This window comes from Cyprinus carpio, chromosome B8 (assembly GCF_018340385.1).
Source record: "Cyprinus carpio isolate SPL01 chromosome B8, ASM1834038v1, whole genome shotgun sequence".
NCBI classification, from domain to species: Eukaryota; Metazoa; Chordata; class Actinopteri; order Cypriniformes; family Cyprinidae; genus Cyprinus; species Cyprinus carpio.
In genome coordinates this window covers 15,144,852-15,169,305 of record NC_056604.1, presented here as the reverse complement: position 1 = coordinate 15,169,305, position 24,454 = coordinate 15,144,852, and the positions used below count along the sequence as shown (strand labels likewise).

The 24,454-nt window shown below is 38.0% G+C and overlaps 1 protein-coding gene across 2 annotated transcripts; it reads right to left on the bottom strand.

The window, feature by feature from the left end:
• Positions 1-1,095: 1,095 nt before the first annotated feature.
• Positions 1,096-23,789, bottom strand: specc1la (sperm antigen with calponin homology and coiled-coil domains 1-like a). 2 transcript variants are annotated; one of them, XM_042729922.1, is made up of 17 exons: positions 23,439-23,789; positions 15,401-15,557; positions 15,159-15,312; positions 14,722-15,044; positions 12,622-13,920; positions 12,327-12,537; positions 11,490-11,563; positions 10,929-11,104; positions 10,332-10,495; positions 10,090-10,232; positions 8,418-8,508; positions 6,790-6,879; positions 5,927-6,089; positions 5,612-5,714; positions 3,859-3,975; positions 3,579-3,638; positions 1,096-2,939 (listed from the first exon to the last, which is right to left on the bottom strand). In XM_042729922.1, exons 2-17 carry the CDS (start codon positions 15,518-15,520, stop codon positions 2,850-2,852), a joined length of 3,378 nt encoding a protein of 1,125 aa, XP_042585856.1. In that variant the 5' UTR covers positions 15,521-15,557; positions 23,439-23,789; the 3' UTR covers positions 1,096-2,849. The 2 variants fall into 2 exon arrangements, 1 of the variants encoding a protein (XP_042585856.1); XR_006155449.1 differs by lacking the exons at positions 12,327-12,537; positions 12,622-13,920; positions 14,722-15,044; ... (1 more) ...; positions 15,401-15,557; positions 23,439-23,789 and having other exon boundaries at positions 1,096-1,642; positions 1,750-2,939; positions 11,490-11,589.
• Between the last annotated feature and the right edge of the window lie 665 nt (positions 23,790-24,454).

Genomic DNA, 24,454 nt, shown 5'->3' with positions numbered 1-24,454 from the left:
AGGCAACCCCTTGGAAAACAAAATACAAAAACTTGGGAGTCCTCAGAGGTTCATCATTCGTGAATGATTCTGTCGGCGCGTTCAGCGTCAGCTGTGTGTGAAGTCGACATCTGCAGTGAGAGCTGACAGACTATAGGACCCCTGTGAGAGCCAGTGACTGACCAATCCACAGCCGGAGCCAGCACTTCCACACTGGACGACTGTTAAGATACTGATACCACTTCTTCCAGTGATCAAGTTTCAGTGAAACAACGAGCTGCGAGCGCGAAGTCTCTTCTGTGATTAAACTGAAAGCAAACTTACAAGACAAAATCTAGCCTATAGTATTCAAATTAGCTTCCTGAATAATTTTGGAGATTTTGTATTGACCTTTCAATTGGTTTTGTTAAAATTTACCAATAATTTAAATGGAAAACTTACTGTCTATAACAGTTTCTCTGAAGCTCAAGTTGTTCATCCTTCACTCAGGTAATTTCATATTGACAAATGAAGGTACAAATGTAATTTTGTTTTCTTTCCTGTCCATGACCTGTCTTCAGGACAACTTGAGAGCAAGTCCCACAGTTAAGTCAGACATATTTAGGTCAATCTGGGTTCCATTCTCATATGTGACTTAAAATCAATGGTTTTTTAACATGTAATGACTGGTGAGTTAAAATCACCATTTTTTTTAACATGTAATGACTGACGTCACATCTAATCTTTGAAATGTACTAATCATGCTGCACAACACCCATCCTTAACAACAATAAAGAACAAGAACTAAACTCATAAACACCCACCATCTTCTTTCCTCAGACCATTCGCCGGTTTTAAATTACCTGTTAAATGTGTTTAGGACAAAGATTAGAAAAGCCTTCCAGGCAAATGGGAGGGCAACCACAATGCATTACATTACTTGAATTTCCAGTCCGGAAAGGGGCTGGGAATTAATTAAAACCTGATATTTGTTATTTCTATATTATACAAGTTATCCACTGATTCATAGACCAATTAAACAATCTTTGAAAAGTGAAAGCCAAAAGGAGATTTCCCTATGCTGCAGGGCTAAAATATGATAATGCAAAGAAAAACATTTATACACCAGGTGACCGATTCATTTCTTCGGAAGAGCATGTTGATTGCTCTTCACATTTATTTAGAAAAAGGAAATCATTTTACCCTTTTTTAATGATAATGCTCTCACAATGATAAAAATACCTAAACAAATGGCAGCAAAAGAAAGTCCAGCATTCAAGAACAGAAAACTGGTGTAAATTAACAATCTAAAAGGCAACAGAGCTGCAATACATTCATATTAATGTGATGAAAGCTGGATGAAGTACATTAAACGGACATATACAGAATGCATTTCCAACTCTTGTTTAGTAAATTAAGCTGATATGCGGCTTATGAACAAAACATTTGGTCAGCCTTTATTTGGGACAAATATAAAGATTAATCTGACACTTTTAATTATTATGTGATCATGGTGCAAAGGTAAAGTAGCTCAGTAATGCAGTTTGTAATAAATCTTAAACCCTTACCAGGGAAACTGCAGATTTGTCTTTCAGATGTTCGAGAGCACACCCTGGAATTTGAACAGGAATGATTTCAAACAATGTGAAATACTTCCTGAGGAATGGAAATATTAAATACCCCACTGAAAGAATCAAAAGTGTTTAGAAAATAAGAGACATACCTCAATCGACTCACGAAAAATTTCTATTTTATCATTACTGATTTTTTTATTTTCATATCTTGTATTACCTTTAAAGTGTTATTTGCAGACAGGTGGGAAATGTCAAAGACTTTCAAACTCATGAAAAGAGAGCGATGCCTGAATTCAGCACAGCTGGAAAACAAGATATACACTATGTGAAAACTCAGACCTAAACTCTTCCATATCAATGCACTGGAATGTAGCTTCATTTACATTTTGAATTAGTGCACGTCAAATGATTTTTGTGCTTTGCAAACAATAATATGTGCGGGTATTGGTAGAGCGCTGCACATAACATATTATGAATCGCATATGATTATTCATCTTGATAAATATCAATAAGACTTTCTTATCCTGAGAAAGAACATACCGTTTGATTAGTACATAAGGAAGTTAGCTTGAAAACAAAAAGACATTTTGACAGATTTCATTTTTGGTATACTATTTCAGACGAATAAAATGGACAGTACATGCACATGTGCTGCTAATCTGAATATAGCGTTTACTACAGTATCATACTGTTGGTGAGCAGCACTAGTGTCACATGAATTGGCTCAACGGATTACATAAGCTTATTGCTGACCTCCCTATTTAATATGTAGTATTTCAAGCCAAGATCCATCACAGTTGTAACATTAATGTGCCCACGATGGGCTTTCAAAACAATCCTGTAAAGAAAGTGACTGACTGTGTGCTATCGTGAATAACTCCTATTAGTGTACAGTTCTCCTCTACTGAAGTGCTACTTCAGTGAAGTGTTTCAATTAGGCACTGCTTTGAGCAACCCGCACATCTCGTTCTTTTAAAACAAGTTCCACGTCTGGAAGCAAGAACTCAGGGTGGCAAAAGGCACGCTGTTCCTTAAGACTGATTTCAATCATCCACACCACGAATTAGTAACTAGATGTAGTCTGTAGTGTTAGAATCACGCGACAGTGAGTTGAAGCGTCATCAAGGCAAACTGATTTGGTTCCACTGTAGAGGATTTTCTTTGATGTTTCAATGTCATGTTAGCATATGCAAAGTGAAGTGTCCTTGTGATAGCTTTAATATGACTTTGTGCTAGGATTAGGCTTAGATGATACGATGGGAAGTTGCACTCAGGTTAGTTGGTGGAAATTTGTACAATCTATAAAAGTACATGTGCTCAGGTCTCAAAATACTTGTAGATAGAGGTGACGTAAGTCATAACACTCTGCCAGTCCGGTCTTTCTGTATGGACCATGTCATTGATGTCCTGAAAGAGAAAGAGGGAGAATGTAAGTGAATATTAAAATGCATTTGATGTAAGTGTTTTGCATAATATCACATATTAACTAAAACTTCTGAAATTTTAATGCACTACCATTCACAAAACACTTTTATTCGGCAAAGAATTCAGAAATTGATTAAAAGCTCTCTATTTCTATTTCAAACAAATGCTTTCCATTATATAAAATATAACAATTTATATTCCTCATGGAAATGTCCACAACTGTGCAGTGATTTTTAATATTCGGTTTATTTGTACGACTTGCTTCAGTTCTCAAGCGCTTCAGAGGTGCTTTCAGTATGTGCATGCTTAACTTATTGTTTAAGTAGTTCACAATAGAGAAGAAACAATTCTATACAGTGCGCTATAAGTAAACACCGCTGGCTGATAATGAAGTGTTTCCAGCTTTTCATCTGCTGTCAGCTTACAGGATGGGAGTGGATGACAGAAATATTCCAACTTGAAGATAAATAGAGTGCCTCGGACCTGCTTTAGGTCTTTGTGCACGTTTCTCCAGTGCAAACCGGAGCTCCTGAACATGCCTATTTGTGTGCAGACTACAGACTTACTGAATCAGCTGGCCTGAATGAGCTGTTGTGATCAAGCCAATGCAAAACCTCTTACCAGAGTGGACTTGATTCCCACACTTTCTGCTGCTTGGAAGGCCAGGGTGAAATTTCGTCTCTGAAAACAGAAATAAATAGTTATGAGATTAGCGACAAATAAACCAAGATTAACCTAAAATGACAAAGGTCTGTTCTCTCATGCTTGAAAAATCTTTTGGCCACTTGGTTTGATTTTTTGTTATTTATGCAATGACATTCAAGTGTCCAAATACTTTTTGGGGCCACTGAATAAGTGCTATATGGCATGGTGATGATGCCGAAATCAGTAGTGCACTTGCCTTGTCCTGACTGTTGAGCTCTTGATAGGGAATATGAGCAGGTAGATATGTGTGAAGAACAGCGCAGAAGGCCAGTCCATCATTCCAGCTGCTGCTAAAGTTGGTAATGTCAATATTCTGTGTAACAAACAGACATGACAGACTTCATATAAACCTCCTGGATTCTACCAAAAAACTAAAAATGTAGGATTAAGCTTCAGTACATTTAAAACCAGATTAGAAAAGGTTTCAATATGAAACACCAGGTTTAAGTCATGAAATGTGTGCAATTCAGCGTGGTACATTCAATGGAACATTTCTCCACTTTGCAAAATTTACTCATCTTCCTGTGGTATAAAATGAATCAGGTTTCCTGTTCATAGCTTCTCCCACAACCTCTTTTATGCGCTAAAGAACAAAATAACATGTTTCAGATCAATTTCTACACATGTCCACAATGTCTTGACTTCTACTTTTCACCGTAATATGTGGCACAAGAGCAGAGAGACTCAGTCTCCCAGACATCCTTCTTTAGGAAAGAGTAGTTAGTGCTAAATGGAATAAAGTAGCTTCTTCCGTTCCACTTTGATAACCATCAGTTTTGATCACATCTCAGTTTCACATGTGGGTAAAGACTTGGTGGTTAACACAACCAAAAACATGAGGAAAAATGATTCTTACAGGGCACCTTTATACTTGATCGGTGTCGTGTCATAGCTGTGTGGGCGGAGTCGGCGTGAGGGAAAAGTCTTTTCCCCTCACTGGAAAAGCATGGTGTTGACTCAGAATGGGCTACATAAAATCATTTCTGCTCCTCGACAGAGCAACATACGTATAAAAACTGAGCCTTATTGGGTCGGACTGTCCATACGGTATCAGTGACTGGACAAACGACCCAACGGGATGGCCAGAGGTGTCGTTTCCCAACATTTTTTGTAACCTAATTCAGCAAAGACAGCTTACTACAAGACTTTACAAGAACGAGACGGCTTGTGAAAGAGGCTGAGACTTCACAGACACATTCTGGGGACACCCAAGACCAATAATAGGTGCGGTGTATCAGAAAACTACTGAGGATGATATCATTTTAAAAATAAAGAAAAAATCTAAAATTTCCATTCACAAATCGATAAAAGATTTATTGGACACTTTATGTTGTGTAAGGAAAATGTAGTCATTTTCTAATTAAAATACCCCAATGATGCAAATTCAACGAGTTTGTTCTCAGAAGAGCTGCTGACGACTCGGTTTTACGTCAAGTGCCATTTAAAGTGCCAGAGAAATCCAGCGGACTTCCTGGTGAGTATCTTGATAAACAGTGACTATGACAACCACACAACCTTTTCTGGAAGAGACAGACCTTGTTTAAAAAGTAGGAAAGAGCATTTCACTGAAATCTGACAAGTGGAAAAACGATGGATAAACAGGTGTGACATGGGCCAGCATTACAGCTATTATTCTGTGGACAAAGATGATGTCTGAGATTAAGCGAGAATAAAACTCAGTCCAGACAGTCCAAGCTATCAAAAAATCCAACATGAAACTGACAGCAGCTACAATATAGTATGAGGACAGTGAGGGACACATCTAGCAATGTGCTTTTTACAGTATATATTAATAATATTAATTAATATACATTAACAGTTAAATATCATATACATACAAGTATTTAAGAAAATCTAGATATATTTTCTAATATAAGTAAATATTAGATTTTTTGAAAATAATATAATATAATATATTCTGCTTCTATTTTACATGTCATAATACAAACCTGATAACCCTCGGTTTTCTTCTGACACCACCTCAGCAGTGCATTTCTTTTAGAACCACCATATTCACGTGCCAAAGCTGACAGTGGGTCTTTTCGCTCCTCTCTACACAAGAAAACAACCCAGAAAAATGACTATTTTAGCAACCGTGTTATTATCAGCTCTGAAGAAGCATTCCAGCATTTTAGATTCATATCACAGAACGAGTGGTCAAGGGATATGTTCATTGATGGCTGTGACATTTATATGAGAATCAAATAAAAATATATATGATACGGCATGTGTGTGTTACAGTCAGTTGTAGGGCAGGTGCGTACCGAAGGCGGCTGCGCGCTGTGGGGTTGACAGAGGCTGTAGGGGAAGAGGAAGAGGACAGGGAGAGAGGAGGTGCAGCAGAACCCATGGCTATCAGAGAGGAAGCTGGGCCTCCATCAGGAGCACTGATATCCCTCTTCGACTCTTCGCTGCTTCTACGAGACACTAAACGCTGTGTGGGGAGTTGGATGATTATACGTGGCAATAAACAGTGGAGAGAGAAAACTAAATATTTAAATTGAATCAAACTACATTATGACCAAATTTCATTTTACCCTGCATGGATGCCAAATCTTCATTTTGAAACTGCTTCTACGAGACACTAAACAGTGGAGAGAGAAAACTAAATATTTAAATTGGTTGTAAGTGCATTTTTTTGAAATTTATTTTCACAACTGTCCAAAAGTTTGGAGTCATGTTTTTCAGAGTTTTCATTTATTTGATCAAAAATACAGTAAAATCTGTAATATTGTGAAATATTATTACTATTTGATATGTATTTTATTCCTATGATGGCAAAGTTGAATTTTCAGCAGCCATTACCCCAGTCTTCAGTGATGTATTTTATTCCTATGATGGCAAAGTTGAATTTTCAGCAGCCATTACCCCAGTCTTCAGTCATATTATTATTATTTTTAAAACAGCTGTGCCGCTTAATATTTTTATATTTTTATTATAAATGTTTACTTTCACTTTTGGTCAACTTAATTCATTCTTGCTGGATAAAAGTTTTAACGTCTTTCAAAAAAAAGACTATATGTATGAATAAAACATTACAACACTGACTATATGAGTTCATTAGTTAAGTGTTTATAATAAGCAGAGCATCTATATTAGCTCGATTTTAAATAGGTGTAAGCTTCACCTGTTATAGTCTTTGATGTGTCCATGCTTGAGACTCTCTGAAGAGCTGAAGCGGGACGACTGCCATTGGCTCCTCTTAGTAGATGCTCAGCTGCAGACAGAGAAAGAGAAAGAGAGAGATATAATATCATACTCAGGATTTCAATATCTATTATCAGTTCATCTGGGAGCTAAATATGATTCCGGCAGTAATAGGAAAGAACACAATGAAAGAAAAGAATGAATGTTGCGGTCTACAAACACACAATGCTATTGCACATGAAATCAATGACAATCAGATGATATTACATTTATAAATCAAAGAAATCAATCTATAAACACGAAAGGAACATTAAAGGGGGAAAAGACTAATGCTGACAGCCAGTTTGTCTCAATAGCTGTCAAGGGTCAGACAGGGCAAACGATCACCCCCGCAAGAATGCCATCCCGCCAATCAAAACACTGTCATTTCCACAAAGGTTGATAAGAGTTTCCAATAAGCAGCCGAATGTAAAAACAAGCATGACAAAAGGGCTCTATGCACTCTCTCGCACGTTCACAAACACACTGCCTCCCTCTCCAGCATAATACTGGTGAAAATGAGTGGGGAGGGGGCATTGAAACCAGAGTATTTGTTCATACTTGGTGTATTTTCGCATGAGTTATCACATCTGAGGTCACCATGAGTTCAGTGTTGCTTTTGTGGGGTCATAAACTTCTGGTGTCGGGAAAGCAGCTGTCTTTTACTAAGAAACTACCTCCTAGATCCAAATACCACAACATCCACCCCATCGCAACTTCTGGAAAATCCGAGTGCTATGATTCACATTATGCATTTTTGTTTTTGCAACAGGTTATTAAAAAATAAAAATAAAACAATGAAAAAGCAGTCATTTGTTCATTTACCAGGTCAGGGTGGAGCGGCACAACAAGAGCACCACACCTTTTGACTAACACATGTCCAGTTTGTTGTGATTATTAGAAAAGACTTTTCTATAATTTCATAGACATTGCACTCACAAAGAATCATTTTGAGTGGATGAAATATTTAAGAGCTTAGTATAAATAGAAAAAAAATAATAATAAATGAATAGAACGGATTATTTTTACATGATATCCCACAGACTTAAGATTTGATCAATTTCCATCACTTTTCCTGGACTGGAAATCCCAATTTTACAACTTCCTTGACTGATCAAGTTTTTAATAATAGCTTGACAGATATGAAATATTGGGAGGTTGGTCCTAGTCATAATTTATTAATTACATATAATTATTAGATGTGTATTTATTATAATTTAGTCAACAAGACTTACAAAGTTACATCCAAATAAATGTTCTGTAAGTTATTGATACAAGTCTTATAGTTATATTGCTTATAATTTTTTTTTTATAAAATATATTAGAAACAAACACAATGAATATTCTTATTAACCCTTTCATCAAAAATGTATTGTAAATTAGATGTTACAACAACCTGACAGGCATTTCCACTGGCTACTAAAAGGAAAAGCTGGTATGACCTGAATCATTAAATCAAATCAATAAATCAAAAATGCAACAAATCAATCAGTGTATTGAAAAAACTGATATAACTCCAAATAACGATCATTTGAAAGACTTAAGTAGAAATGGTGTGGTGTTTATTACCTGGCATACTGATGTCTGTGTAACTGGGTCTTTTGTCTGTGAGGGAGGAGAGGGGCTTCGCAGCAGCCATAGAGCCAGTGATGGAGTGTCTCTGTAGGTGATTAACAAACAGTATTTAAATCATCTTAATATCAGCTTACATATTTTTTCATCAACTGGTCTGATCTGAAACAAAGATAACTGTCTGAATAACGACATCAGAGTGACTTAGGGTGAGACAGGAATATGAAAGAAAGTCATAAGAAGAGAAATATCTCATATAATACTCTACTGCTGAGATAGATTCATATCTCCATTTCATTTAAGAGCTCCACATGCACTTTTCTGCACTTGAAAAAAAAAGAAGCTGTACTAAGACTTAGCACTTGATCCTTGTAAAAGGTGTCTTTCCCTTCATGACTTCTCCTTGACAGGTTACACATTCATGGCTGGATCGTGGTCAGCTTCTGTTAAATCCCATTGCTCTTTTCTCCTAGAATGCTATTCGATTTCTACATCAATCAAAAGCGGCTACAGACTGCAGCTAGCCTCTCAGGAGGATATGACTTCAGATCTATTTCCTCTTTGTCTGCTGTCCTTAGCTCCCCTCTCCTTACTTCAATAATGCCCTGGCAATCACACTCTTATATATTCTCAGTGTTGAACATTTCTAAGGGTGTCACTTTGTTACACGCAGTCAATTTCAAAAAACGTTTGCACCCATCAAGTGTTACACTGAGGTGAGAAATGAGGTTGGTATTCTTGTTGATAAATAAACTGTGCATGATTTCCTACTTTTAAATTTCATATCACAATAGGCCTATATTATATTACACAACTCATCTTGAAGAGCTAGAAAAAAAAAGTCTCATCTTGAAGAGCGTTTTTCAACTCATCTTGAAGAGCTAGAAAAAAAAAGTCATAACTTAAACATTTCCAATTCTTTACGTTTTTCAGTTTGCAAACTCACAGCTAAGCCTACTAGCGTGGCATGAGGTTAAGTAGTTAAGAAAGCTCTTGTTATGAGTTAGAAAACTAACCATTTCCCTTTATTTTCAGCTAGCTGAATCTAAGTTTAAGCTTACTGGCTAATGTACAAGGACAGCTCTTTTGTTGTGCTAGATGTGCAACATTTTTGGTTTGGAACTGAGGAACGGAAGACAGGATCTTGCTTTAATGAAAACTAAAAATTCAGTTTCACATCCAGACAGTATCAGAAGTTATGACTGCACTAGAAATAAAACGTAAAAGGAAACCAAACCATCCCAACATTGGAAATTCTGTAGTTCTCATGAATGAGCATATGCTGTGAGAAATGTCAAGAGGCCCACAGGAGGAGGAAGTGCGGCTATCTCAGAGGCTTCCGAGGTTCAAAAAGCAGGAAAAGAGCCAGAATGCTACTGTTTGAACTTCACAGCGAAAATAAGTCACTCTGCAGCACTATGGAAGTATGTTATGTAGGGTTGGGAATTGAAGTTCAGGAATCAGATAATTGTTGTCAAATTAAAATTTTGATTCCGCCTATTGATTCCTATGCACTTTTTTTTCTTCATCTGTTAGGACCAGACCTAGCGATCTGCCAGGACCTTGTTCGCTAATCTAAGCGCTCCAAAGTTTGGAATCAGAATCGGAATTGATAAAGCTCAAACAATACTCAACCCTAATGCTGTGTTATTGTGTGACTCTGAGCTACCTGTATGGGTGAGACAGCAGCAGCAGGCGGGGTCTTCATAGGGCTGGGACTGAGAGGTGTGCGAGGTAAGGGGGCGCTGGTGGTTGTGCTTGCAGCGGCGGCGGCTGCAACAGCAGCCACTGCAGTAGCATTAGCTCCAGGACCTGAGAACAATTAAAAAACAGATTAAATCAACCTTTCTAGACTGTTAAAGATGCCCCATACACATGAAATGGAAATAAAACCAGCAAATGGCGAGGTACCCTGTGAGGCACTGTCAAAGCTTTTGATAAGGGTTTTAACGGTGGGTGACGGCTCGGAGGATGTAGAGGGGCGTCGACTCAGTCCCATGCCCTGCCTCAGCGCAGCCAGATCCCTCTCAACAGCGTTCATGTAGTTATATACACGTCCACGCTCCTCATCTTGCCTTTGAGACAGAACAGAGTCACACATTTTCAACATGGATACTCCATCTAATCATAGACAGGAAACTCTTTATTAAATTTAAATGATTATATGATCCTCATCCGCTACATTAATATAATTAAAGGTTTGGAACAGCATGAGGGTGAGTAATTAATCACAGAATTTAAATTTTTGGGTGAACTATCCCTTTAATTAACAAAGGTACTCTCAGATAATTCCTTTAAAAAAATGCCGCCAAGCCTAGCCCAAACAGTAAGATGTACAATACACTGTCTTCTAAAATAATGCACTATTCATTTTTGTTATAACAGAGTTTGAGATAGGAAGTTAAAAACAAGTGACTTTCCAGCAAAAACCACAGTACAAGTTTCGCTTGTCGGTGAGTATTTCACAGGCTGACAGCACATCACTATGCACTGGCTTTTAACACTTACTTGCGGTTTTTAACTTCATCTAGTTCTTTGCTCAGCTTCTCGTTCTTTTCTTGGGCTTCTTGCAGGCGGCGGCGTAGGTCACCGATCTCCTCTTGAGCCTCTGACTTGATGTCATTAGCAATGACCACAGCCGTCTGCAGATCTGCCTGGAACTGACGCCACTCTGCCGACTCTTCCTGAACATACATAAATGCACAAGCACAGAGGTACAGATTTAGTAAGAATAATTAAAGACATGCATTAAGACATTTTAGACCACAGGCACGTAAACATACTGAATTATCTTCCACTGGGATGATTCTAGATATTTTAAAAACTGGCAAACAACTTGACAACCATACGGATAAAGATCTGGACATTACTTGGTTAAGACAAATATTAATGAATAAACATAAAAAGTGGTGTCGACAAAGTGAATCCTTTAGGAAGAAATTAAATTTTTGCTATGGTTTTATCCTAGCATTATACTTAAAACCTGAAGACATCCTTTCAAACGATGCCCATCTGTGAAAGCCGGGTCCTCAGATGACTGCATGCACTGCTGCCCCTGCCCTCACTCACCCTGAGTTTGCGGTGCAGTATCTTTATCTCTCTCTCCATGTCATGCTTCTGATCCTGAAGCTTTTTCATCGAATCTGCCAGAAAAACCGGAAAGAGAGCAAGTGAGCATGTGAAATGAGGGCATACAGGGTTCACATGGGGAAATAATAAAAGAAATGCACTGTAGCAACTGTAGTATTGCTTACATAATAAAAACATAATGCATTTTTAACCTCATTCTAAATGCCACCATAAATGATAAGAGTTTACAAGTAAATAAAAGAATTTTTTTCTCCAATGATATCTGTAGAAGTCAAGTGATGTAAAAAACAAAAAAAAAAAAAAACATTATTCTATCACTGCTGCTTCATACTAACACAATAAGTAAACCACGTTCTTAAACTACTGACGCCACCATGTGGTGATATGAGAAACACACACCAATTACTAGAGGCTCGCCTAGTGCTGAACATAGCATGTACCCGAACCTCCCACAACTAGATTCACATTATCTTATGCATCTTGCACAAAAGACCGCCTGACTGCAAGGCAGCTTCCTGGTGTCAGGATGCACAGGTTTTTAATCACTCCGCAGGGAAACAAAATCATCTTCAGTTGCGTTGATTTTTTCTTATGTATCTTGCACAAAAGGCAGGGTCAGAGAGCTCTTGGATTTTTTGATATTGGTTTTTTTCAGGTTTGGTGTCTTTATGGTTTGGAGTGATTTGTGTGAGAGTAATTAATGTCAGAATTTTCATTTTTGGGTGATTTATCCCTATAGGTGTATCATCCAAAAAAGCATGAAATATTTGTGCAGATTGTGGAAAATCTAAATCAGGATGCACAAATTAAACTCACTCTCTAGGTCTCTCTGGTTATGTGGATTGTGGTGTTGTTTTGAAGTTTGGTGGTTCTGTGCTTCTTCATTTAGTTCTAAGATTGTATGCTTCATGTCTCCGATCTCGGTCTCTTTCTCCTGCAGGTCCTCACGTTGCTTCTCTAGAGCCCTCTTCTGCTCGGATAACTCTTTCTGCACCTCGCTCTGGAAGTCCCTGTACTCTGCATCCAGCTGTACCACAAAAAGAGGAAACAAGGAGTTGTCAAACAGGCTCCTAATGGTACTTAAAGCAACTGAACCAGTGCTCAAGCTCACCTTGTTGAGGGTGTCCTGTAGACATGCCACCTCATTGCGAGCATGGCCCAAATCGTCCTGTAGTTTGGCGGCTTTGGCTTCAGCTTCTTCCTTGTCCAGCCTAACCCCTTCCAGCAGCTGGTGGATGTCACTCTTATCTCCGGCATTGTGGATGGAGTAAAGCTCAGCAACCTTTTGCCTCTCCTGCTCAAGTAACGCCCGACAGCGACTCAGCTCAGCCTGGTCATTGTTTACCGCAGCTTTACACTCCTCCAGAACTGCCGCCATGCCAGCCCGCTCTTGCCTTTCCACCTCTAGAAGTCGCTCCATGTGATGGTTGCGTTCTTTCAGTGCTGCGATCACACTCTGTGCCTCAGCATTATCCTGCTCAGCCATCTTTAGAGTATTGCTCAGATGCTGCTGCACACCTAACAGCTGTTCACGCTCAAAGCGAGCATTTTCTGCGAGCTCCACGTAGCGCTGCTCCAGCTCCAGGTATCGGCCACTCTTGATGTCTTCGTCCACCGAGTAGGCCACACCGTGCTCATCCAGAAGTGAACGGAAGTACTCGATCTGACGGCCACAGTGCTCCAGTTTGTCACTCTGTTGGCAGAGGGAGTCCATAAGCAGGACCTTTTCCTCTCCCAGGCGTTCATTTTCACCATTTAGCTCCTGCGTGATCTGCTGCAGGTCAGCCAGTTCCTGTAGAGTCGCTTGGAGCTCCTCAGACGTGCTGTGTTGGTTCTCCTCCATCTGGTGGATGCGCTCTGTAAGGCACGCCACTGACACCTCACTGGTGTTTCCACTGCTCCCCTTACGAGAGGAACTGCGACATGCCGGAGCGCCACCTTCTGACTCAGATGATGATGAGGAGCCGCAGCCTGAGGGAGCGTCCAAAGCGTCATCACTGGAGGTCACCGCTTGGTAGACCTCACTGGACTCGCTGTCCAGGTTGTCCGTTGAGCCACTTCGCTGGCCTCCCGTAAGGAGATCCTCCATGGAGCCTGGTGCTGATCCCTCCACAGAGGAGGCCACAGTAGCACAGTCTCCATGACCTCCACCACCTCCAGAGGAGGAAAGTTCAGGACTGGTGGAGGGAAAGCCAAAGGTTTTCTCAGCCCCGTCCAGTCTTTGCTCCAGGGAAAAGCCCAGAGCATTGAGGCGGTCCTTTAGCATGCGGTTTTCATTCTTAAGCAGGTTGAGCTCTCCACGGATGGCCTGGTTCTGCTCCTGCAGGAGCAGCAATGTTGACTCCACATCTGCAGCTGTAATCACTGCAGCCGCCTCCCTCTCAGGTGGCCTCTCATCCTCCTCATCTTCCTAGAAGCAACATAAAATCATGGTGGGGGCTTTTAGTCTCAAGTAGTAGTTTTCATCTAAGCTATCAGTTATGCTACATTACAGATTCACCTAAACTATTTACTGGTGCTTGTATCACAACATAAACACTTAAACTCACTATCCACATTCTAATTTCCCCAAGTATGATTATATGGCTGACAAAATTATGCTGTCTTTGTAAAAACCATAGAGATATCCTTTATTCAAGCCACTATGGAGCCCATTTCTACCACAGAGTAACAAAAAATTAACTAAATAAAAAAGTAACTATGGCTTTACATTTCATAGTATGACTTTTTATCTCACAGTGGAACTTGCATCCTTTATTTTAATCTTTAGTGAACAATTACCTTTATTTTTTTTCCTCTGAGGAGGAAACCGGATTCCCTAAGTAACAGTATCTATGAAATTGCTAAAGGAAACAAAGCATGCATTGGATTACAGAAAACAACATTTTTTACTTTGTGCAATGTGTTTTGGTAGTTTATGTAGATGAAAAACTATATTTTCAATTACAGTAGAACTGAATATAGGCTGAATTAGTTTTTAATTAGTGATTTATTTTTTGCTGCTGAATCTACAGTGTCACTGAACATTATGAAAATAAATGATATTTTACTTTGGTTGTGAGACTGCAATCTGAATTTAATGTGTGTGTAATTAAATGTTTTTTTTTTTTCTTGTTTTGTTCATTTGATCATTCATAGTCAGAACCAAAAACAGAAGTAGGACATATCAAAATGATCACGCAGCAATATTATAATGTGAAGTTGATCTAACCTCTGGCAGTCCCAGCTGAACCCTCATGTCCCTCAGCTCACCCCGTAGCTGCAGGATTTCCACGTCTTTGCTCTTGGCCAGACCTAACAGATTTTTGACTTTGGCCTCCAGGGCCACTTTATCACTTAGCTGTCCGTCAGACTTGGATTTGCTCATGCGGCTCTCTGAGTCTGAGGTTTGGGCCAGTCCACGGGAATGCCTGGGCTGGGCTCGATCAGAAGCAGCAGTGGATGACTGCTTCTTACTGCTGGAGTTTCGCAAACGATCACGAGAGGAGTTTGACTCCTTGGAGGCCGTGGATGAAGTCCGTTTGCCAGATGGACCTTGTGAAGAAATAATGTCAAATACGAGAATAAACAAAAAAGTAGAACAGTAGTCGAAACAATGCCTAAATAGTTATTTGGTTATTGGTTAAACTAAACAAAAAATATAAATACCTGAGGTGGTCTTGGTCTTTGTGTCAGGGTTATTAGTGTTTGTTCCGCAGGATGTTGAGTGATTAGAGGTTGATTTCTTGCCCTTGGCAACACTGCTGTTTGTCCCTGCACTGCTCCCAGCCATAGCAGCTAGAAGATCATCATTGCTTTTGACCTGCTGATCAAAGATTAACAGATCAACAATAACAGAGTGACTTGAATATTAGTTTAAGTTGTTAATCTGTGCAAGATGATGATGTTACCTTGGAGAGCGGAGCTGTGGTAGGGCTCTTTTTGCCAGCAGAGGTTCCAGCTGTCACTGCGTCACCTTTACCTCCTCCACTTGCTGCCTTATTCCCCACTGGCCTGCCTGCTTTCTTCATACTGCGCTCGCTCCGGGTGATACATCTACCCCTCAGTCTGTGCAGAGATAAAAGGAAATAAAACAGAATTATACATTACACATTTACATTATAATTTATAGATTCACTGTGAATGAGTTTAACTAAATGAACAAAATGCCAAAAAAATGAGTAACCATACTGAAATCATAACAAAACAAAAAAGAGATAGAAGAAATAAAAGGTTGAAATTTCCTGAAAATATTTTTGCATATGAATAAGATGCAGTGAAGCAGTAGTTTCAAAATATTACTAACATTTGAAAAACTTATGTCAGCCAAATCAATTTAGCCAGAAATAACCAACATTTAAAAAGGCAAAACAAGATATGATATCTCAAAGAGTACCCTCATGACTGTGTGTCATTGTCAGTAAGTCTTTTTGTGTGAATGATCTGTTCTTCTGATCTGATTTTAAATTATATTACCCTAGGAAATTAAATTAGGTTTTAAATTAAAAATTTGCTATTTTTACAAATATTTTACATTGAAAAATGTTAAAAACTTTTAATGCTAACATGTCTACTAAATTAAAAAAATTAACTTTATAAAAAAAAAAAAAAAAAAAAAAAAAAACTTTTTTATGTCAGAAATATTTTTTTTCATTATTATTATTATTATTATTATTATTTTTTAAATGGTTAAAACATAATTAAAAAAGTGCATATCTCAATACTTTCTGAAAATTGCATAAATGTTTTTCAATACATATGACAAAAATTAATACACACATTAATTGATTACTTTGCATCTGGCACAATTTTAAACTAGATATTATAATCTAAATGTATAAAATAAAATCTTAACATCTAAATTATTCGTAAATCATACAATCTAATCTATAATTTTATTTATTTTATTATTATTAGTATAATTATTATTATTATTTTTAATTATTATTTTTCTTGCAAAATGGGGAAAAAAGACTGGTTTTAACAGTCTTGGAAGTTTTCAGAAGCAAATTGAGTCTATGCCTGTTCACTTCCACCAGGGGGCAGAAGGCACTAAAATAATAGCTGAACAGCACATGCACCGCTGGGTTAAAGGCTGAAAGCAAAGATCATCCCTGCGTCCCAGTGTGCATACTAGTATCCCACCCTATCTGCCCTAAATAGTATTGAAAATGACATCACATAGAATTTAGGATGGATAGTATGCACATACAGTCTATGATTGGGACGCAGACCATATCTTTTCTAAGACTAGTTTATCAGAAACAGCATGCTGGCAAAACTAACATGATGCTGAATGTTGCTGAAGCTCTGATTGGCTGTAATGACAAGGATCTGGCTCACATGTGCTTCTAGTGGATTAAAGGACCAATGAACTAGGCGTTTAAGCACAGCTTGTCATCAGATGGGCTTGAGGCGTCACCATGAGTTCACTTCATAGAAGAGCCTGCCGTCTGTCTGCTGGGGTGTTGCTCTCTACTGTATATGCTGCTGGAAAACAGTGCCTTAAAAGGCAGCAAAATCTTGGATTGGTTCAAGAAAGTATCTACATAATACCAGAGCTGCCCATCTGCACAACAGGAAAACCTTCCACTTATTTTATCACTTTATTTTATAGGCAAATTCCAACTGAAGAGTGAAAGCATGATCTCATACTCATATGGTTCAAAGAAACAGATTGCAAGTAATGAGAGGGCAACAAGGTAGGCTAATAATTCTGGGCATCGCACACTAATAGTGCCTGGAGATCAGAGCTATTAGATTCTATCATAGAAAGAACATCTGAAGAGCATTAATGGAGCCTCATTATATCACTATTCAGCTTCAAAGCAAACTGCTCAAATAGGACACAACACAACAAAGGACACAACATTCATGAAAACTGAATCTCATCCATAAATTCTGTTATCATTTATTAACCCTCATGCACTTTCAAAACCACATGACTTTATTGTGTGGAGCACAAAATAGAGAAACTCAGGAGACTGTGCTGGCCGATCTTTTCCATGCAATTATAAATGAAGACTAATGTTTTCAAGTTTAACACACACACACAAACACACACGCGTGCACACCAGAAAAGTACTATAAAAGTTGTCCACATGACTTATGATCTAGAATTTTCTAATGGCACATGACTGTTTTGTTTAACTCACTCATCATTGATTCAGTCAAAGCATTTAAAAGGGTGTGCATTATTTTTCTAAAAATTCAATGGCCCAGAGTCGATTATTTCACTTATACTATGGTTACCACACATCAAGATATCGATCAGATGATATATTTCAAGGCATTCGTCTGGTGTTTGTATTTAAAATGCTCTTGTGAGTAGGATTATTTTATTACGCATCTCATCTAATGCCTTCGTTGTTAATTCGCCAGTTCAATGAACTAGTAATAATGACTTCGTTTTCAGTTGATCACAAAAACTTTCATAATTGGCTTCAGAATACACTGAATACGCATCATAAAAGTACACTATATTCCATTCACTGTGAAGCTTGAAAGCTTAAGTCCCCATTCACTGCAAGTGCACAGCACAGTCTTCAAAATAACTTCTTATGTGTTCTGCAGAAGACAGAAAGCCACACAGATTTAGAATAACATGAGGATGACTAAATGATGACTGAAATTTAAGAAAATCATGTACAAATTGCCCAACATCTTTATCATTTTGAGAGAAAACTAAAAAGGGAAAATTGGTTTTGTTCTGCAAAATAGGGCTCCAGTATTTTCCAATATGTTTTGGAAAGCTATCATGAATCACATCTTCGATTTTTCGACTCAGTCCTCCGCACTTGTTTTTGGAGGGTGCAGATCTTTCCAGATCGTTCATTTAATGGATCCCCATTGTCCTCTGGAGCCTGATCATAGCGAGGCAAAGAGCCTGTTCCTCCTGTCTCTCAATGGAAGAGAAAATAAGGCCTAATATCTTACAGCTGTTGCGAGGCAGGGGGCGGGGGTATGTGGGAGAACGTTTGCTCATTTTCAATTTACAGACCCCCCAATGAAAAGAGGCTTCAGCACACATTCCCTTAAAGGGAGAGCTTCAGAGCACGACTCCAGGATTGATTTTTTTTTCTTCAAAGAAACGCTGCGTCAGTCTTCCAGAAATGAAAACGAAACACTCAAACATAATTGCAAACAATTGCTTATATATAAATGCATACCATTAATAGCAATGAAACCCAATATTATAACAAATATTATATATAGAAATACCAACTGCATACTACGTGCATAAAAAAACTTTTTATATGAGGTTTAGTCTAGATGTACATCCAAAGCAAGCTGAGAGGAAGTCAATCAAAACACTTGTCTTGGCATACAAGACAATTAACTCCTTAGACCAATATCACATGTAACTAGTCACACCCTTAAAATGACAACAAGACTAAGCACTTTGCCGTTCCCACACCCAACTTTGACTACAGAATGGCAGAATCCCACCCAATCTTCAGGCACTGACTTAAGACTCACTTTCTTTTAACAATAACTGGATTAATTGTGAAAATATTGTGTTGGCTTGTTGGTGCATTTTATTTGTATTAGTTCATCCTTCTTATCCCAGCAGTTAACTTTCTGAAATACATGCTTGCCATCAGTTGACTAAGGCGGTATCACATGTAAAACTAAAGCACAGGGCTCGACAACAAGGGCTGCCCGATGGCCAGCATGAAAGACATTTGGTACAGCTCACAGATTTGTCACTGGTCCGATTGGCCACTGCTGCATCGTCACCAAATTTATCATTTGCACATATTTTTAAAGCTTGCCAATTTAAACATTCAAGCAATTCAAGACATGAAAGACACTTTAGTGCTCACGCCCTGTACTAAACTATTTTACTACATTTAGTACTCACGCACTGTGTTCTGTGTGCACAGTGTACACAGACCGGCACGTCTCAGGCTACGTGCAAGTCTCATATTGCATTTTTTTTACATGTCTTCTTGCGCTTGAACAGACAAATACATACAAAAGTGTCAAAATACCAGTTCTGGTAAGTATCCTCAAAAGCAGTCTGTTACATCTTTAAATTAACTTAACCAGCTGAGAAAGAAATCGGATTTGTATCATATTTGGGCCAAAAAAAAATAGTTGACCATTCTGCCTAGAATAAATGAAAACTACCTCCAAAAACATCTATCAGCTGGTAGGCCAAGGCTTCAAGGCCTGAATTAAATAAAAGGAAGCATATGTGCAGCTGGAGTTTTTTTCCTACGCTCTCCTTACCTCCTGACCGTGACATCGTTTGCTGTCAGGAGCATGCAGGATGAGGTCAGATTATGAGGTGTGTGCTGCATGTGTAACGCTCACACATGATTTATTACTACAGTGAGGTCATCATAACACTGTGGACCCTGCCTATTAAAAAGACACACGTGACATGAACTGAGGCTCCTTGCTCTTCTGAAAAATAACCAGTTTTTGATACCTAACTGGGATAATGGCATTTGGTCTAATTCACAATAATAATTGTTTCGGCCTTTCAGAAACTATGCACTCACAGCCAAAAGGGCCAATAAAAGGTGTCACTGTGCTGAGAATTGACTCCTGTGTCTATCTGTGTTTGAACTCTTTGTTCTTTTTCTTTGGAAATGCATGTCTCAGTGGAGTTTGTGACGGGGGCACTAGGATGGCACTATTTGTTTAGTGCTCTTCATCGGAGCGTGATGGGGGTCTTGGAGTCCTGCCCGGTGCGGTCAGACCGTTTGTGTTTGGGTAGCCTTGTGGAAAAAGTGAGGGGGAATATGCTGTGGTGAAAACTCAAAATAATAAACAATATTTTCATTTTGTGAGTCAGTGATGCTAGTACTTCAAAGCATAACACAGCACAGTCACATTTGTTTAGAACTATAATAAGCCCTGCCTGTATGCCCCGAAAACTCACTGAACTAAAATCCTGCTCCTCATTAATATTAAACGTGAAACATGGATGGCGAGAGGTTCCCTGGATGCTGTATGAAGTATATCTCAAGTTCTGGAAACAAGATGCTTTTTGTTCTTAGTTTTATTCTTTCAGCACAAACTTGCTTTCATTGCTCTGATTGACTGTAATTCTGCAACATTTTTTGCTTTTAGTGCGGACACTGGACAGATTTTTTTATTGCCCAATAGATTTATTGTTTATCCCTGAAATCTTTTACATTCTACGTCTTAATCGAATGTAAGGTGATAAAAAGTTGAATGATAACAGCTTTCCCATGCATCAACATTTTGCAGATCACTTAGCTTCTATTCAGTTTAAGTAGCATTGTGCTGATTAACTCCACCCACTCTAAAACCTGATTGGTCCAAAACAAGTGACAGTACAGTACAACAAATATGTTTTTCACCACTGTCTCTAATTGGCTGTGATTTTGTTATGTTTCAGGGCTTTTTCACTTTTTAGTCCTAACGAACAAATGACCTAAAAGAGTCGCCTAAAAAGTACTTAGAAAGTAGTCACATCATGTCTGGTTAGGATTACACTTCCACTAAACATTTTGGGGTTGGTAAGATTCTTTTAAATGTTTTTGAAAAAGTCTATAATACTCATGAGCGCTGCATTTATTTGATAATTTTTTTGATTGTGAAATATTATTACAATTTAAAATAAATGTTTTCTTTTTTAATAATATTTAAAATATAACTTATTCCTGTGAAGGTAAAGCTGAATTTTCAGCAGCAATTTTCATTCAGAAATCCTTCTAATATGCAGATTTGACGCTCCATTATTAATTATCAATAATTTCTCATTATAAACATTATCTCTATTGCTTTTTTTCAGGATTCTTTAATGAACAAAATTTAAGGGTGGGGTTTAATTTACTAATTTATTTTTTTTGTTATTTTTTAGATTTTTTTGTTGTATCTTTTGATCAATTTAATGTGTCCCAACGTTTGAATGGTGGAGAAGGTAAAAAAAAAAAACCCAGACACAATTAAATCTGAAACACTACTCGAATTGCACAAGAACTTCAAACGCTGTGAAATGTCTGAACAACATCTTGCTCCATCAAAACCACAAATAACACATCTGCTGGCAATCTTCAAATGCAGTAAAATTAGTGAGCCCTTTCTTTAGTTGTGTTAGCATCCAAAACACCAATCATTTCAAATTCATATTCGAAGAATTTATTTTTTTGCCTTATCCAGAAACCTAAAAGCACCCTTGAACTTGACAATCACAGCAAGGGTTATGATGCCCAGTGAGAATGTACTGATAGAAGGAATCACACGGGGCATGAATGTTTAAAGGGGCATCCTTTCCCCACACACACTTTGAATCATCTCAGCATGGCCTCAGTGTTTCTATATGTGAAGCCATACGCACATTGCAACAGAAACCCTCCCACTGCTTCAGCTCTAGGAATGTGTTTTGTTTGGAGGCCTTTTTGGTGGTTTATTAGATCTTAAGAGGATGGCCTCCAAGAACTTTTTCACTTGGGATGACTGTCCTGCTGAAGCCAAGGATCGAGAGCAGGCCAAACAGGCTGTAACTCTTATTGCATAAGTCCCATTCCCTCAACACAACTGCATTTGTGATAAATAGTTTAAGAAGACGACATTTTTCCACAAACGGAAAGAGGCGAAAGTAAAGGAAAATGTCTTGCTCTGCATCAAAATCACTGTGAGGTTTTCTTACCTCAACACATCCTCTGGTGTTCTGCCACTTTAGACAGAGAAAGAAGAATTTTTGGTTCGAATTTAATTTTTCCCATATTTGGAAAGGTTTGAATCTTGGTGACTTGGCACTTGCAATATGAACAAATATTTGTAAATTGATTAGAAAAGGTTAAATGGTATTTAAAAGTCATTTGTGAACTTTGCGACAGGAAATGGTTAACATGGAGGGAAAAAAAATTAAATATTAAAGCAATTTTGGGGTTAACAAAGTAGGTAATGCTAATGTCTACATATACTCAAATATTAAAAAAATAAAAAGAAAAAAAAAATTCTGAAAATACTCTTATAAGCAACTAGGGACAGCCCTCTGTTGTACTTCTTCTGTCTGTTTTGACCACCAATGATTACAAGTGTGACCCCAGTTATGAATACCAGAGGGTTAACAGAATATCATATTTAAAGCCATCTTTGTTGTGCTGTCCAAAGCACACAAAACGATTAAGTCAGAATATAAAACACTAAGAAGTCTTTCTGGGTCGCTACATGTCTAAAAAAACTAATATGATAGTTTGGACTTTAAACTAATAAGAAAACTCTTAAATGATCTTGGCCACCAAATGGACTCGGCCACTAAGATGACAAGTGTAACCCCAAAATTATAAATATAAAAGGATTTTTGAAGGCATATCTGACATTTATTATGTTTTGTTCCAATTGTTGTTCCTCAGTCACTATTAACCTTCATTATATGAAGAAAAAAATGCAATGAAAATAAGTTTTGATTAAAACTCTCTTAAGAACATCTCCCAAATCCATAAAAAAGGCATAATCCTGATTTGACTGGATATGATTGCATATCAAAACATAAGGAGCTGCCAACCTGCAGTAGCGTTTCTGACCATCACAGACAAACATTTGAGTACCAAAATGCTCCCTATGTAAGCAGCTTACTAGGTTTTGAAAGTGCCTGTATGTTTATTCAGTATATTGCATGAATTTTTTAAATCAGAAGGAAGCTACTAATAGTACAAACATTTGAGTGAACCTTTAGCTAAAAACCGTAATTTATTTCCCAGATAATTCTGACATATATCAGGGTTTGACTGTCCAGTTCGCGAACTACAGTGACCACCATCCCTACAATGTTTCATAACAACACGAGAAACATAAAACCCGGATAAACGCAAAGATATGACCAATTTATGCACTCTGCGACATCCTGTTTCATTATTCAGTGTTTGTCACATCATGGTTGTGAGTTTACAGGCTAACCGCTAATGCTAACAGGATGTGCTACTTCAACAGGATGCGAGGTGAAATAAATGGCTCATTTATTACCTTGGCTCCCTCCTTTCGGTCTGTATAAGCGTCCGTCAGGGTAGACGATCTTCTGGGTAGTGTTCATATGTAGATGACGAAGGGTATTCCGGAGTTTTAGGTGGTGTGGCATCGTTTCATGCTACACTGATGGTTGGTCACTGCAAACAGCGCGACTGACAGACTATAGACAAACACACAGTAGATCACATCACCACACACACACACACACACACTCTCTCTCTCTGCGCCCGCCTACCACATGTGTTTCCTCGGTACAGCTGTGCAGCATGAAATATTAATTCTGTTAGCTGCCTGAAAACAACCAACACCCAAAACTACCTGCATTAACCTGCCAAACTAATACATATATAAATCTACTACAGTAGTAGTCTACGAGTTATGCACAGATACGAGAAACTGTTCCGATCCCTCTCTGTCTTCTTTTCTAATCTGACCTGCTTCTGCTCTGTGACTTAAATTGCCAATCATTTACTCGAATGTATTTTATGAGTCATTGAAGTTAAGTATGAATAATTCCTGCACTGAAGATACAGCAGCATTAGCCATAATACACTTTGACATTGTTGAAACAAAGCGGTTCACTTAGGCTATAAGTTTATTATGGATGTGGGTGTTTTATCTTCGTTGTTCTGTCCAAAGCGCACAATGTCTATTTTAAGAATTTAGTACATTAAAAAGCCTTACTGGGTTAGGACTTTACACTAAAAAGGTAGGAAAAAGCTCTTAACTCTTCCATTTTTGAAGGAAATAGTCACTGAAAGGAGGTGCAAAGCCACTCAATAGTTTAAGGTCAATAGGATTTAAAAATAATAATAATAATAATAATTAATACCTTTATTTAGAAAGGATTCATTAAACTGACCAAAAGTGACAGTAAATACATTTATAATGTTACAAAGTATTTATACTTCAAATAAATGCTGTTCTTTCGAACAGCTCATCAAAGTGTCATATAAAATATATCAGTTTCCACAAAAAATTATACTTCAAATTATTAAGTAGCACAACTATTC